At 41.9% G+C, this 15,040-nt stretch overlaps 1 protein-coding gene across 2 annotated transcripts; it reads right to left on the bottom strand.

The window, feature by feature from the left end:
• Nucleotides 1-40: 40 nt before the first annotated feature.
• On the bottom strand, nucleotides 41-14,943 carry VDAC3 (voltage dependent anion channel 3). Of its 2 annotated transcripts, XM_052806328.1 has the most exons (9): nucleotides 14,885-14,943; nucleotides 11,074-11,144; nucleotides 9,879-9,928; nucleotides 5,813-5,965; nucleotides 4,615-4,667; nucleotides 3,012-3,239; nucleotides 1,957-2,107; nucleotides 779-836; nucleotides 41-538 (listed from the first exon to the last, which is right to left on the bottom strand). In XM_052806328.1, the coding sequence occupies exons 2-9, from the start codon at nucleotides 11,138-11,140 to the stop codon at nucleotides 447-449; spliced, it is 852 nt and encodes a 283-aa protein (XP_052662288.1). In that variant the 5' UTR covers nucleotides 11,141-11,144; nucleotides 14,885-14,943; the 3' UTR covers nucleotides 41-446. The 2 variants fall into 2 exon arrangements, with proteins under 2 accessions (XP_052662288.1, XP_052662290.1); XM_052806330.1 differs by lacking the exons at nucleotides 9,879-9,928; nucleotides 11,074-11,144; nucleotides 14,885-14,943 and adding an exon at nucleotides 8,751-9,858.
• Nucleotides 14,944-15,040: the final 97 nt, after the last annotated feature.

Raw genomic sequence — 15,040 nt, 5'->3', positions numbered from 1 at the left:
CCAAACCCCACAGCGGGATGAGACACAAGACACACCAACATTATGTTCCAACTGTGACCAATTTATTTCATTTTGATGTAACCCCAAATTTCCACTACAGCACAGACACCACCTTTTGTAAAAGGTTGTGAAGTATAGGACATGCAGGATGCAATACAATAATGGGGAGAGGTGGGATTTCTCTTCTGTTTCTAGGAACAGATTTAAAATATGGGAAACTGAAGTGAAATGTGGCACAAACATCACAACTTCCATGCATGCCTTCAAGTATCTTCCTTTGATGTACTGGCACTCTCTGGACTTCAATGTTGGGTTAAAATGATTCTTTGGAAGAGTAGAAAGTTCACACTTCTTGGAATTTCAGAGTAAGATTAAGGCCGAAACACAGTGGGTACACTTTTCCTTCATCTTCCAGAGCACCACCTGTTGTTTTACTTAAAGCTGCATTAAGCTTCCAGCTCAAATCCCAGACCAACTTTGTGACCTCCAGCACTGAAATTCTTGCCATCAATCAAGCCTGAGAGGGTCAGCTTTACACCTAGGAAAGTAATGAGACCTTTCATACACTGATATCCCTGTACAATGCCCTCCCTCACGTACTTGAGCCTCACTAATGTGTCTTGGTTGCTATAGGAACTTCTGTACATACACATGCTTTACTTCTATGAGCCTATGTAAGATTTCTAGCTAATTTATCTGTTTTGTTCTAGAGATAACAGTAAAATAACTCCTAGTGTAGTACTGATACTATTTGCTGCTACCAGTTAGACTTACTTACCAGGTCGGAGGGCATGAGTGTAACCAATTCCAATCAGGCTGGCATTATTCACTTTAGCCTACAGGAAAAAAGAAACCACAGTATTTATACGCTTGTCGTGGTGTATATTCAGACAGGATTGTCACAGTGCCCTGAGAAGGTGGCTTATGCATTAACTCTTTCAGCTACTTGTAGACTAACCTCTAGCAGAGGTGTATTCCAATCTTTTCCTTTTCTCCTCAAGAGTTTCCAGCTTAAGCTGTAACAGGCTTAAGTAATAGTTCCAATCTTTCCCTCAAACTGTAACCCATTATGCCTACATAAAATGCCACCCTGTCCTTCACTGCTCCCGGCATTGTCTCTTTATATCCTTTAAAGGGCTAGTTACTACAGTCCGTTAGTAGCCAATGAAGTCTGTCTTGTTCACAGACTCCTGTTCACAAATTGCTTAGTAGTGATTTTTTTTTTTTAATGAGCAATAAATATATGAATATGCAAACCCATTTTTGCATTACTAAGTTTTAAGCTGTTTACCATAGTATTTCCCACCTTTAATTGTGGCTGAATTGTCCTGGAACTAGTTCTTGTTTTGAAGCGTAACAAATGCTTGCTACTTCAGTTCTTAGTGTTAGAACATACACAGTTACTTTTATTCACTGTCAGTTCCCCATGGACATGTTTTGTCTCCTGAACCTCTCTTTGTCACTATTTAAACCTTTTTTTGTCCCTAACATTTCTGCAAGAATTTGCAAGCATCAGTAACAACACTTATCTCTGGACCTCGGCTGACTTTCAAGGGTTAACTAATTGTTAGGAAAAGGCTGTAACGTCAGCTGAACTTCCATCATTTTACTATAGTACAGTTTTACATTATGCATTAGATGATAAGAATTAGAGAATTAAAAGGACACTGCATCCTCTCATTACCTCTTGAAAACACATTTTGCATAGGCTCCAAGCACACTAGTCTGACTAGTGGCTATTTCACCATGGACAAAACCGTGCTTTAGTTTTTTTTTTTTTTAATCATTTCACCAATATGACCTGTGAGGTCCCAATTTAAATTTGAACCACAACAGAACCCACAGTTTGCCATCTACCATGCTTTCTCAGTAACTATTTAAAGCAACTGCTTCATACCACAAATTTTCAGTATTTAAGGGAGCTTGAAATACTTGTTCCTGTAACAAAATTCTTACCACAATGGAAGTCTTCTCATCCAGTTGGTACTTAGCAGCAATACCAAAACGTGTGTTGTTACTGCCAGCAGTCCATGCAAGATTGACTGATGTCTCAACCTTGTTATTAACCTTCTGATAAATAGACCCACCAAACTCGGTGCCATCATTCCTGTTTGTAATAGATGCAAGTGTGTCAAGCCTTGCCTTGTTTAGTAATAGTAACTCTTTAGATTAACCCTGCCCCACAATCATTTGATCATTATCTCTTAAAATGAACCAAGAGCTCCAATACTTCCCTGGACCCATGCTCATCTACTTCCTAGCTGGACCTGGCAGACTCCTGCTCACATTTTTTACCCAAAGCATAAGTTTTGCTTGCAGAACGGAACAAGACTTTCCACCAGCTGAGACCTATGGTTTGAGGTTCTGACAAAAAAACCATCCAGATAACCTGCTTGCTTGTCTTAAGAAAGCAAGCCTCTGATAATGCCTAAAGGGACAAATCCAGAAGGACATTCGAGTCAGTTACAGGAATGATGAGGCTGAAAACAATGTTATTGCATGGCAGTTGTTTAAATACACCATCTTCAAAGACTCTCAGAGCATGTGAATGCCAAGACTAGAGCTACACTGTGATGACAGCTGGAAACACTCAAGCACAATGCAACACACACCTCTTTCCTCCACCTCGGGCATTTCTGAGCCAGAAGCTTTCTATCTGGTGGTGAGGGGGGGAAGGTACAGTAGCTTAATTGAAGGCTCTTTTATCTAGCACCAAAATAGAAGTTTACAGATTTTAATTCCAAATTAACATTATAAAGTGCCTTTACGCCACTACCTTATATACACAAACCCCAAAATTACCCTGAAACAAGGTCTCAAAAGACAGCCAAGGGTTGGAAAGTTGGCCCTGCTTTAGTTGTACTGAAGATGAGAACACCAAATCTAAATTATTTCAAAACAAATCAGCATCCCCTTCCATCCAACCACCTTTCACCTAACTCTGTTAGTGCTCACTATTCATCTAGTTTGGCTCCTCTGATAATGTTTTTCTAGGCTCAGATAGTACTTACACATTAGTGTGCAGCTGAAAGTCTCCTGCTTTATATCCCAAGGCAAAGTTATTTTGCGAAAGCTTAGACTTGGCTGTATCAAAAGCCATCTGGTAGCCAGCAAGCCAGCCTTCATAGCCCAACACTGCCCAGCCATAGATGGTTGGTCCAGAGAGATCAATGTCTATGTTGCAGCCTAGATTTACGTATTCTCTTTTGTAGGAGGTCTTCAACTTCCCACTCTTCTTCCTGCAGAGAGAAACATGCCATTTTATTCCTGGTAGTATACAAGTATGTATTATATGTAGTTTTATTCATGTATGTATGTCCCTTAAGGCCATACTGTAATGCCTACTCAAAACTTAACATTAACAGCTGCTGAAGAGGGCATGGGATAAGGGTAATATTGGTATTATGTATATTTACGTGGTGCCGCTTTTTCCTCCACAATCTTAAACTCCTTAATATCCTCAAGAAGCAAAAAAGACAAAAGCGTTTCTGCTTAATGCTCTAAAAACCATCAGGTTTCAAATTTTGTTCTCCACAAGTGAGTACAATGCATTATGGCATGATCGGTTTCTTTCAGGAGCATCCACGATATCCCACACCGATAGCTGGCCTTTCTGTCCTTCAGTGACTTTTTGTTTGCTGGGTTCTCCACTGCTCCTTCATGTGCAGTGCTTGGTTTCCTTCCTTCTTCACTGCTGGATACCAGTCTCCTCTATCGAAAAATGAATTTCCTCATCCTCCAGACATCATCCACTTAGTCAGCCTTTTTCTGTCCCTGCGGAGAAGCCTCTTCCTCTCTCTCCAGTGCGTCTTTGTGCTCATTTTGCTATCAATTCAAACTTAACATAACCGAGACAAAATTTTATCAGTTCCTTAATCCTCTCCCCAACCTCCTTTCTCTCCCACTGAAGACACAGCAGAACACCGTGCTGCCCATAACTCATCCCAGGCCTGGGGTCTCATTTTTGACTTAGTTTCCAATTTCTTACATCCAAGCAGTATTTCAAACTCTGATTTTTCTGATAGGCTTTCCCCAACAATAAAGAAATAGCAGTAATTTTTTACAAAGCAGTCTCAAGCTTTGTGCGTTATCCAGACATAAAACACCTCTCCTTTGCTCTACTACCTACCAAAAATAATTCTATGATAACTGAAAAAGACAAGAGTACTACTCCACTGCCTATCATAATAGCTTTGCAATTCTACCTCGTTCAGTTGTGCATAGACATCTGCCCAAAAGCATCAGCAAAAAAATAAATTTTTCTTTTTCTTAAGGCACTGTGCTGACAGCAGCAGGACTGTCAACACCATGACAAAGATGGTACAAGTTAAATGGTCCACGTAAGACCTAGCTGTTTAAGGGGAGAGTTACAAAAATATAATACCTACTGCAAAACGACAAATTTGCCAATGGCCAAAAAGCTGAAGAATCATTTTTAGCAGACCTTGTCCTTCTCAGCCCGGTATTATCCATTGCCTTCAAATTCTACAGCGCCTGCAGAATATTCTGCAGTAAATTTTGAGCATTTACACAATGACCAGAATAAGCATTTCTAATTCAAAGTTACACGGAAATTCTAGCACTCCTTAGATAAAGTTAACAGAAAATATTTACCCTGTGTTTGGTACAAATGTAGTGTCAAGAGCCACCTTCAATCCTTCAGCCAACTGCAAAGAAAAACAGAGACATCTGCTCAGAACTCTGCTGAAACGTTGTTATATTCCACTACTGTAGCTTTACTTCCTGTCTCAAGAGAAGACAAAACACAACCATAATGTCTCCCACATATTTTACAACAAAATCTGAAGATGCTGTATGATGAGGGATTAAAATTTGGACTTTTTGTCCCCACAATGATGCCCTGTAACAGCACACACTTTGTAGACACATTACTACAGGAAGATTTCAAATCTAGCGTTGACAAGAAAATTGAGAAGCTATGTTAAAGAAAGAAAACTGTTCGGTTCATGTTTGCTTATTCCCTATAGTTCCAACAATCCATGCAGTAGCTCAAGAATCTCTCTCAGAATCTACAGGTATTCTTTTAAGACACAGTACTACTTCACAGGCCAAACCATCTACCTGCCTCAGCTTTCCCACCCTTGTTTTGAGCTGGACAGCATTTTCCATTTTAAAGCACAGGTAAAAGTGCAAAACTGTAACTACAAAAATTGATGGCCTTACACGGCAGAGGGCATCACAGAACTTTTACCAACTTTGGCACCATTACCTTACGCTTCAGGCACTAAGTGAAAGGCATAAAGCTATTACTCTGAAAAAGAATTGCGTGTTTTGAGAGTGCTGTATGCTAGCAATCCTTTGTGTAAGCAGTGCCAAGCTGCCAACACTAACCTTTCTCTTCAACCTTCTAAAATATATCCAATCTCAAGGCAGCCAAACTTAAGTCCTTATGTATTAGAGCATTTAAAACTACGAGACCACTCTTTTGCTTCCCCTGCATGACTGCAGCCGTGACAGTTCTACATAGCTAGCGTGCGTCTTTAAACAAAACCTCCTATTTGGAGTGGGTAATAGTGATATTCATTCAACCAGCTAGCTAATTTTGCATCCCCGTAACTGCAGTAACTCATCATTACGTAGCAGCAAGTGCTGTGGGAATGCTTGCACCCACTGCCCCCAAAATTCATTATGCGCTCTCTCAGTTTGTGTGTTCTGCAAATATACATAACTTCTTTCTTTTTAGTACTCCAGATAGTTTTGTGCAACTTTCATTCTTCAATGTTTTCTGCTCCACTCAAGATGTTCTCATACCAGCTGCAGAAACATTTTCAGGGTATCTACTTCCTCTTACCTGATCCTCCATGGAAACTTCTGTTCCCAATGTGTTGTCTGTGTTCCACTTCTGGGTGAATGTAAGTCCATAGTCTTTGATCTTATATTTGGTCTCTAGACTGCCTGAAGCCTTGCCTGTGTCTGTGTTGGAAGAACCAGCTGCAGCGAATTCCTGCCAAGAGCATAATACGAGTTTCAGCATTCTGGTGTTTAATTACATTCAGTTTTTCCACTGGTCGAGTGCCAGCACTCACACTTGCTACCCTTAGACCTTTTGACAGAATCCTCAAAATCCTCCTCCTCTTCCCTATCCCCACCAAAAATAATTATTTCTGCATCGCAAAATGCTACTCCTTTTGGCATCTCTGTTCTGGGTATTTCCTTTATTGAGGTGTGCTGATAGAGTCCTGGAACTTGCTTAGGTTGGAAAAAGCACTATTACACAAAGACCTGACATCTTCACTTACTTTTCATCTGCATCGTGATTTGATTACCTGCTCCCCCCTTCTAATTTTTACAGGACTTTTTTCCTAACTTATCCACCAATCTCCCCCACACCAAAAAACCCTTTTCCCGCCATCTTTTTTCCGCTCCAAAGTGGCAACTGTTATTTCAACACTCCACAACTTGCTCTGCACCTTCACATGGATCCATACCCAAATACAAAAAGATCCTCGCTTGGAATACAAAGCTGCTTGTATCCTTGGATTTTTCCTCACAATCTCCTCTAACTCCCTTCATCACCTTACCAGCAGTGTCCCAGTTGTGCAGGAAATAGCAACCACTATAGTCCTTCTGGAAATCCACTCTCCCTTAAGAAATGCAATCCTACATCCAACTTACTCTGCTAGATGAATAGCAACAAAAAACCCCATTGATTTTTCTCTCATTTCTCCAAACATCTCGTGTGTTTCTTCCTCTTCATTCTTTTTTTCTTTTTCCACCTTTCAGCAGTGAAAATGTCTTCTGGAGAATGGTCATTGATGCTTTTCACACTGACTACTGCACCCTAACATTGTTGTTCACGCTACCCTTTATACTGTTGTCACGTAGACTCTTCATATACCACGTTGATGACCTTAGCACCTCCTCCCTCAACCTAAGTTCTCTGTCATTACCTCAGCCAGCTACTACGCTTTAGAAGGTCACCCCTTTGTAAGGCATCTTAAAATTGTAGAGCTTTTTTCCTTCACAGCATCAGAAAATAACCTGACCCCAGTGGCACCTTGACATCAGGCTGGTCCTTCACTGACTAGTGTAACTGAACCAACAACTTTGAATTTTGTATAATATGTATTTTGTAACATGCTGTCCTATGCTGTTTGGGTGGTCCCCCACACATCAGAGGTTCCTGTTATTCAGGGGACTTGAAGTCTCAATAAACATCTCTCCTCCTGGAATAACTCAGAGGTAGCCTACTCAGTGTTTCATGCAGAACAGAATATAAAGCAATGAGTAGGCATATTTTCACAGTAGTAAGCTCAAGGTGCACAAGCTAGGTTTTAAGAAGCATCTGAGAACTGATCTCATTTGTTGTCTTCATCTCTCAAACATTTTCCTTGAAGAAAGATAATTAATCTGCCATTACATTTCCAAGTTACACCTCTTTTGAAGTTTAAATATTGAAAGATACAGTGCTTAAGAGATGGCAGTATCCATGTATCCATTGCCAACACATCCAAGCTTTGGAACCCTGACTTTCCAGATCTGTCTCATTCTAGGATAGTATTCCTGGATGCTGTGTACATTACTTTCACAATTCTGGACTTTGCAGAGTGTACAAAGACCATCTTTAGATGGTTTTGAAGTGCCAGGGAAGTACACCCAGGTAACATTCCTTACACACCAGCGGGGGAAGACACTTACTCAAGCTAATGCACTACTACAACAGCACAGCAGTTTCATAACACAAAAATACGTGATGCAAGTCAGGATGTGTTAGGCTATCCTTTAAGATATAATTGCTACACACTGCTCTGATGTCACTTCCACAAATTCAGTGTAAAGACATCTCAAACCTGCACCAGAATTCTGAAGTAACTTTCTTCTGATCTTAGGGCAGGTAACTGATTAAAAAGGCTTGATTTGATTCTCAGACCAAGCAGAAGAAAGATTGTAAAATGCTTTTCTCACAGCCAAAGGAAAAAAAAAAACCCTGTGCTGTCATATGATCAAAAGCCAAAGGATTTTGCCAGGTGTCAGAACTGGATCTGCTTCTGGAAGCAGAAGGCACACAGTCAGCATCTGCTACCATCAATCTTCAACTGTCTAAACTAGAGACGTCTCATCAGACCATCTAGTGTAGAAGCAATTCTTCAATTTTTTGTAGCTGAAAATCAAACTCATTCTGGCTCCATGTCACACTCCAGTCTGAATCAGCAGTCACGCTCAGCTTCTCACTGACCTTCTAGTTTACAGTGGCTGGCGTCTTCAGAAATACCATGCACTTACTAGGCCAAACCACTTGCAATCTATGAAACAATTATAACCAATCGACACTACCATTGTTGTTTTCTAAGCCCACAGAAAAAACACCCAAAACATTTCTGTATCATAACAATTAGAGGTACTATTACTACCCAAGTACGAATTAGATCTCACGCTTTGTTCCTGACGTCGTCTCCATCCCCCAAATCTCATGTTGTTGCAGCAGAATGCTCATTAGAAACACTAACAAGCACAAAACCTGAAGTAATAGACAACTCTATCAATCTTGTTTTCCCTCCTGTGGTTTTTACAGTGTTCTTATTGTGGATTATTGGACAAAGATTGCAAATGGCTTTACATACATGGACATACAGCAGATTAAGGGCTATGGACACAGTCAAACTTCATGATGTGGATGATAACATGACTAAAAACAATGGAACAGTTTATAAACAACAGTAGGCACCACAGAAAACCTCACTAGACAAAGCAAGAAAGAACCAACATGCCAAAACAGTCACTATTCTTACCAGCTGGATAAACATCCAACACGAAAGTTGCATGGAAAAGGAAAAGCCCATTTTAAAACTTAATACAGTTGCTCATGTTCCGTCACATTCAGAAGACAGCATAATTAACCATTAGCATATTATTTGAGAATCAAAACTTCCAGCCAGGAAAACTAAGCATATCATGAGGTGTCAGTAACTGGTAGCAGTCATAGTATAGAGACCACATAGTTCCTCGTGCCTACATGTTCCTGGTGCACAATGCAAGTAATCCATCAAAAGCTCAACTGAGACAGAATACAGTAATACAGAAGAAATTACTTACACCATTTGAATGATAAGAATGCAAGAGAAGGAGGGAGCTAAGGCAAATATGGTTATGAAGTAGGCTGAAAAGCAGCACGGCTTATCAACCAGAACAGCATCAAGTGGTAGCACACACAGAACTGAGACTCAGTGTAGGAGTAAGCTTATCTAGTAAACAATATATGCCTGTAGTTAAAGTCCAAAATTATGAAACCCATTCCTGGTTTTGCCAGCCCTCCTGTGAAATCATGAGGAAGCTCCACTTCTCCATCATTAAAGTGGGGATCATAGTATTTTCTAGTTACCTGAAGTGCTAAAGCTTTATTAACATCTGTAAAACATTCTCAAATTCTACATAAAGGGTACTGCAGGACTATTTAGTTTTAATTAAATCTTGCATTGTAAGCACAGTGGAGATGAGTGAAAATGAAGTTAAGTTAAACTGCGGCTCTTATTTGCCCCTTGGCCTTTTGGGTAAAAAGCCAGTCTGGACTCAAAATCCTATAAAAACCAACAACAGCAGAGAAACTCAATTGCATTCATAAGCAGAAATGAGAGCTATTTAGGGTGAAGAAACTCTTATGTTTGGGATGTGGGAATGGGAACGGGGAGGAAAGCCCCATGTCCACAATAAAATGTGTGAAAATTCTTGCACCCTGCAGGAAAAGAAGTACCGCTACGTCAGTTCCACACCATTATAGAAATACCTCAGGCAGCTACAGGTTTTAAAATGAGAACTGAAAGAGAGAAGCAATACCTGCTAGCAAGTTATTACCACCAACCAGTTCAGGAATTTGTCCTTCCATTGCAATGCTGGTGATGTTGAAAGCCCCCAACACTTACCACACCACTGGAAGACTTGGTCTTCAACTCTAACTTGACCATTCCAAATCCTGAAAATAGAAGAGCATACAGCATCTGCTTCACCGCAATATACAAGCAAGGCTTATTTCCAACACACCCAAAGTACAGCAGGCAGGGTACACTGACCTGAAACAACCTACTTGCATGTTTCAACAGTTGCTGATCTTACTGAGGAATGATTGAAGGAATTTTGACTATTCCAAGTGGGTGGCCTCATAATTTATCGTCATAATGGTCACCCATCATCAAGTACCTCCACCTTCTGTAGCTACCTGCAGTCTGGGACCAATCAGTACAGTCACCATTTCTTCTGATTTACTCAATTTCCTTTTATATTTCTGATTGCAGGGCAGGAATTTTTCTTTTCCCCTCCTCCAAGAAAAATATGTTTCAACTTACTTCAACCAGTGCCATATACAGAGATACTATTCCTTTCTTCCTTTTCTCTCTAATCTGCTATGAATCTAGGGAAATACCTGGCCCTTGCACAGAGCAGAAAAGCCTGAAACAACTGACACTAAAGCAGGGAACTTGAGTTAATTTTAGCAAAGCCTGAACTCCAGGGTGGCAGAGACCAGACCAGAGTGGTTTTTAATTTTATGTAGCATATGGATTTGGGATACAAATGCAATTTTTATCACACCAAACCAGATAAAAAATGTCAACACTTTTAGTACTGCTCCCAGAAAAGGGACTATTATCAGTATTTATCCACTTAAATTCTTTGAAGCGGAGTGCAAACATTGTAAAATTATTTCCACTATGGCTATGACAATAGGCTATTCTGATTGACATGAAGATCATTCTACCTCAGCAACCTGTTTGTTGCCATATATGGTCTCCTATGGCAATCTATGTGAATCTGACTGATTGAATGCCTCTAAATACAAAAACTGGAAGGTAAAAAATGCAGCATTCTTCAGAGACTTTCCTGGAGTGCATCTTAAGATCAAACTTGTAACTTTCCCCTCTAACTCTTTGCCTACTGCAGCATTTTCATTGATACATGTCTAAAGTTCAAATTCAGAAGGGGCTAGATGCTCCAGGCCTCTGCTGAATTCCTACCCAAAGGTATTTAGGGGATCTCTGGGGTACTAATGTTTTTATTGTCATTTTCAAGATGCCCAACAAAAAAAAAAAAGAAAGGTTATCAAACCACAGTCATGTTACTTACCATATCCCTTGTTGAAGACATCCCTGGCAGACTTTCCCAAGTCACTGTATGATGGTGGGACAGCCATGGATCTGAAACGTAGTGGAAGCTATAAGAATCTTAGGTTTAACAGCATAAAAGCTAAATTATATCCAAAGCATTTATAAACGTCTATGACTAGTACCCTCTGCGTACTTCACTGATACTGAAGTGCAAGAACGTTCACAAAAGCCATCCTCACGTCATTGTTGCTTCATCAGAAACAAACTTCAATTCAAAGAAGTTATGGAAGCCAATCCATTATTTGAAATCACTAAACCCCAGGAACAGTATTACATTCAACTACATATGTAGGCCTCACATTCTTACATTGCAAGAAGAGCTCACGGGAGCCTTAATCCCTGTTCTGATAATGGATGGGACCCTTCCTGAAAGGGACCCCAAGTGGCGAAGCCACGTCAGCACTGAGCAATCCCAAAGGAAAAGATATCTGACTTCCCTGTGCACTTGTGACTCCTTAGAAAGTTCTTTCAGAGATTTGTAAAATATAAAAAGAGATCTCTGTACCCTGTCCAGTAGCCACCAGTGAGTATTTCTGCACTGTGTATACACAGCAGTAAAAACTACATTTTCTAATACAGGTAACTGTTACAACTACTTTGGAGGGCAAAACTCTGAAGGACAGGCATGTGATATTACAGCTTACATGACATATTTAATGTTAGTTACCACAATTTAGGGATTTTGCATCCAAAAATCCACATTAAAAGAAGTAGGAAAAGTCTTCCCAGTGGAAAATTAGTCTTCCCTTTCTAGAATAAGTTTGCATAAATGTAAAGGCACACCTGCTCCAGAAAAGAAAAGCTATCAAAGATGATGCTTTTGTTTGATTTTAAGCATAACTCTTTGCCACTTAATCCTTCCTACAGCTGATGTGTTTGTTGATATTCTTCTCTGCAACACCTGACACCAGAAATCCCTGATCCCCCATTTGTTACTTATACTGTACTGAAAGACTAATCTAAAAAGTAATAATGCAAGTAAAACATGTAAAATCCCTAAAGTCATCACTTCTCTTCCACTATTTTAATTGCTTATCGGTGTACTCGGTCCCTCTGTCACAAATGCAACAGTATCTGCACTAAGCAATTAAGTCCTGCTTTCAGATAGCTAGCCCTTTCCTAAAACGAAACACTTGGGCAATTTACATCCCATAGTAGACAAAACGCTCTGTGTTCAGTGCCTTAATAACTAACCTGCACTATGTGCCTATCAATACACGGACTAGATGATCCTTATGGCCTCCTTCCAACTTGAGATATTCTATGATTCTATGAATATATATCTGTGGGTTTAGAGGATCTAAAATAGCTGGACATGACTGCAGATTCCCTATCTGAAGATTAGTACGTAAAACAGGTACTTCTCAAAATTACTATGCAAAAAGGCCTTTTTACCTGTCAAACATGAAGGGGAAAATTACAATTATTGAATCTTTAAACTGATGAAAGAGCAACAGAATGTGCACTTTTGTGACAGCATAGTTTAAATTATTACAACAGTCTTAGCAACACAACTATGGAGCAGAGCATATCCTCCTTTTAAAATGTTGTTTTTTGACACAAATCTCTCAATTCAGAAATTTCAGCTCACACTTTAAAATTGGGGTTTGGGGTTTTTTTTGTTGGTTTGGGTTTTTTTGGGGGGAGGGGGGGGGTGTTTGTTTGGTTTGGGTTTTTTTTAATAGGTTTATCAGATTAGTTCAACCCGCTGATTTCAAAAGCTTAGTAACTCCAGTTTTTGGAGCAAGGCTGATACTTCAACATTTTGACATGGTGATACTCTACATATGCAGCAACTGCCTAACATGCTCTTGAACCTCAAACACTTTTTTCCAGCAAAAACCAATATGAAAGATAACTCCCTGCATAAGAATTCATGCAAAACACAAGCAGATTTTTTTCAAAAATGCTCCCTGGTCACAGCTGGCTTTCAGGGAACCATCCAGCTGTTGAAAACATGACAGGAACACTCCATAATCATATGGATTTGTAGCTGGCCTCCAGACCACATAACCTGTTTTCAGTCAGAAGTTTGACAACGATCAGCAGTGAGCCACAACACGTTTTCCAGAGTTGGGACTGACCTATTCAGAGTTTAGAAGACATTAGTCTACTCTAACTTTCAAACTACAGAGAGATGTTATACTGAACAAAAGCAAGATCTTAGATAACACCCCTCCACCCCTGCCCCCCAGTTTCGGAAAGCATGCCACACCCCAACCTCTTTCATGCTTTGCCAGCGCTCTCTCAAATCCACCTCCCTGCATAGAGGGGCATGTGCTTTAGACAGACAAATGACAACAGCGTTGACCACCAAGTAGTCTCGAGGCTCTCCTCACCAGCTTCACGGAAAATGCTTCAAGTAAAGGAGAACTTTACCATCCTGTTCAGCACCTTCCCAACCTAAACCTTACCCTTTTGGCTGGTACCCTGTTCTGTTTACACCTCATTTTAATAAGGCTATTGAGATATCTTGAATCTTGTGAGCCCGTTCAGTTGCCTAACATACCTCCTCCCTTTACACTATATGGCTGTATTTTCTGTATTCTGTGTGTTTTAATGTATACGTTAAACACTATGTGAGTATTTAAAAGGTATTCTAAAAAAAAAAAAGATTCTTCAAGCTAGCTCATGCTGAGATACATAAATTCTTTGCTAATAACAAGCAGCTCTACTTCATCATACAATCATAGATCCGTTTGGGTTGGAAGGGACCTTAAAGACCATCTAGTTCCAACCGCCCTGCCTTCTTGCCTACTTGCAAGCCAGAATTGTTCCACAGTTCCACAACTACTAATACTAAATTTGAATTAGTCTCCATCACCCAGATGCAATGACAACAGCTGACAAAACACAACGTAAAGCGGAAAAGAAACATTAAGCCGGAGATCTAAAACTAAGCCACAGTACTTGTTTTAAGCACCTTGTTTTCAAACAAAGCCTCCTTAATCTCGTGCTTTGATTTTTTTTCTCCCACAACAATGAAATTAGTACAACAACCACAGGAGAAAATCTATCAAGGAATAAAAGGCTGGGGGCAACCGATGCTTGAGATATAGCGCACGGTACGCCAACGTCTGTATATAAACCGCAAAAAACCACCACCAAAGTGGAAATTTCAGTGAAGAAATAAAGATAAGAATACCCACCCCGGTCTACGGAATAACTGCGCTTCGAGACACCAGCTTCATTCCCCCTGACCGGTGCCGCGGTAACGCTGCCCGTGACGGCCGTCACGCACCCTTCGGCGGCGGCGCCGAGGAGCGGCGGTACCGGCTGCGCGGCCACGAGAGCGGCACGGCACGGCACGAGAGCGCGGGCACACGAGAGCGCGGGCGCGGCCTCCTCCCCGTCCGTTACTGACGCGCGTTGCGCAACGGATAACGGACCGCGGGGCCCGGCCGACCTCCCCGAGCCGGCGGCCTCCTCTTCTCCTCAGCGAAACGGCGGCGCCGCGGGAAGGCTCGCTCGCTGCCGACCCCAGCAGTTCGTGCTTCCCAACCGAGAAACCGGAGCGCTGGCGCAGACCCACCCCCGCCCGGCCGCAGGGCGAACCGCCGGCCCGCGCCTCGGGGTCATCGCCTCAGTGGCCCGCGGCCGCGGAACCGAGCGCCCGGCGCCCCCTCGGGGCTCTGGCCCACCGCCGCGGCGGCAAGGTGACTCGAGGGACCCCCGACGAGGGACCGGAGGACGCCAGCGGGCTCCGCCCGAACGAACGAACGGCCGGCCGGCCGCCCCACCCCGCCGCGGCCCGGGCCCCCCGCCGCTACCTGCCGGGCGCGCTGCCTCCGGGTAGAGGTCTCGGCGCCCCCAAGCGCGCATGCGTGACGCCGCTCCGCCAGCGCGCACGCGCGCCTGCCGTTGCTGCCGCCCCTCCTGTCAGGGCTGGCGGGTCCCGCCCCGCCGGGGCAAGCGGCGGTTTTGCC

This window comes from Harpia harpyja, chromosome 13 (assembly GCF_026419915.1).
Source record: "Harpia harpyja isolate bHarHar1 chromosome 13, bHarHar1 primary haplotype, whole genome shotgun sequence".
NCBI lineage: Eukaryota > Metazoa > Chordata > Aves > Accipitriformes > Accipitridae > Harpia > Harpia harpyja.
The sequence above is the reverse complement of the archived record's forward strand: the minus strand, read 5'-3'. Positions and strand labels throughout refer to the sequence as shown.

Coding starts and splice junctions, on each gene's coding strand:
- VDAC3 (XM_052806328.1), bottom strand. CDS start 11,140: ATGGCTGTCCCACCATCATACAGTGACTTGGGAAAGTCTGCCAGGGAT. Junction 2,108..3,011: donor TTTCAGCTGCACACTAATGT/GTAAGTACTATC, acceptor TATTACAAACAG/GAATGATGGCACCGAGTTTG. Junction 837..1,956: donor ATGAGAAGACTTCCATTGTG/GTAAGAATTTTG, acceptor TTTTTCCTGTAG/GCTAAAGTGAATAATGCCAG.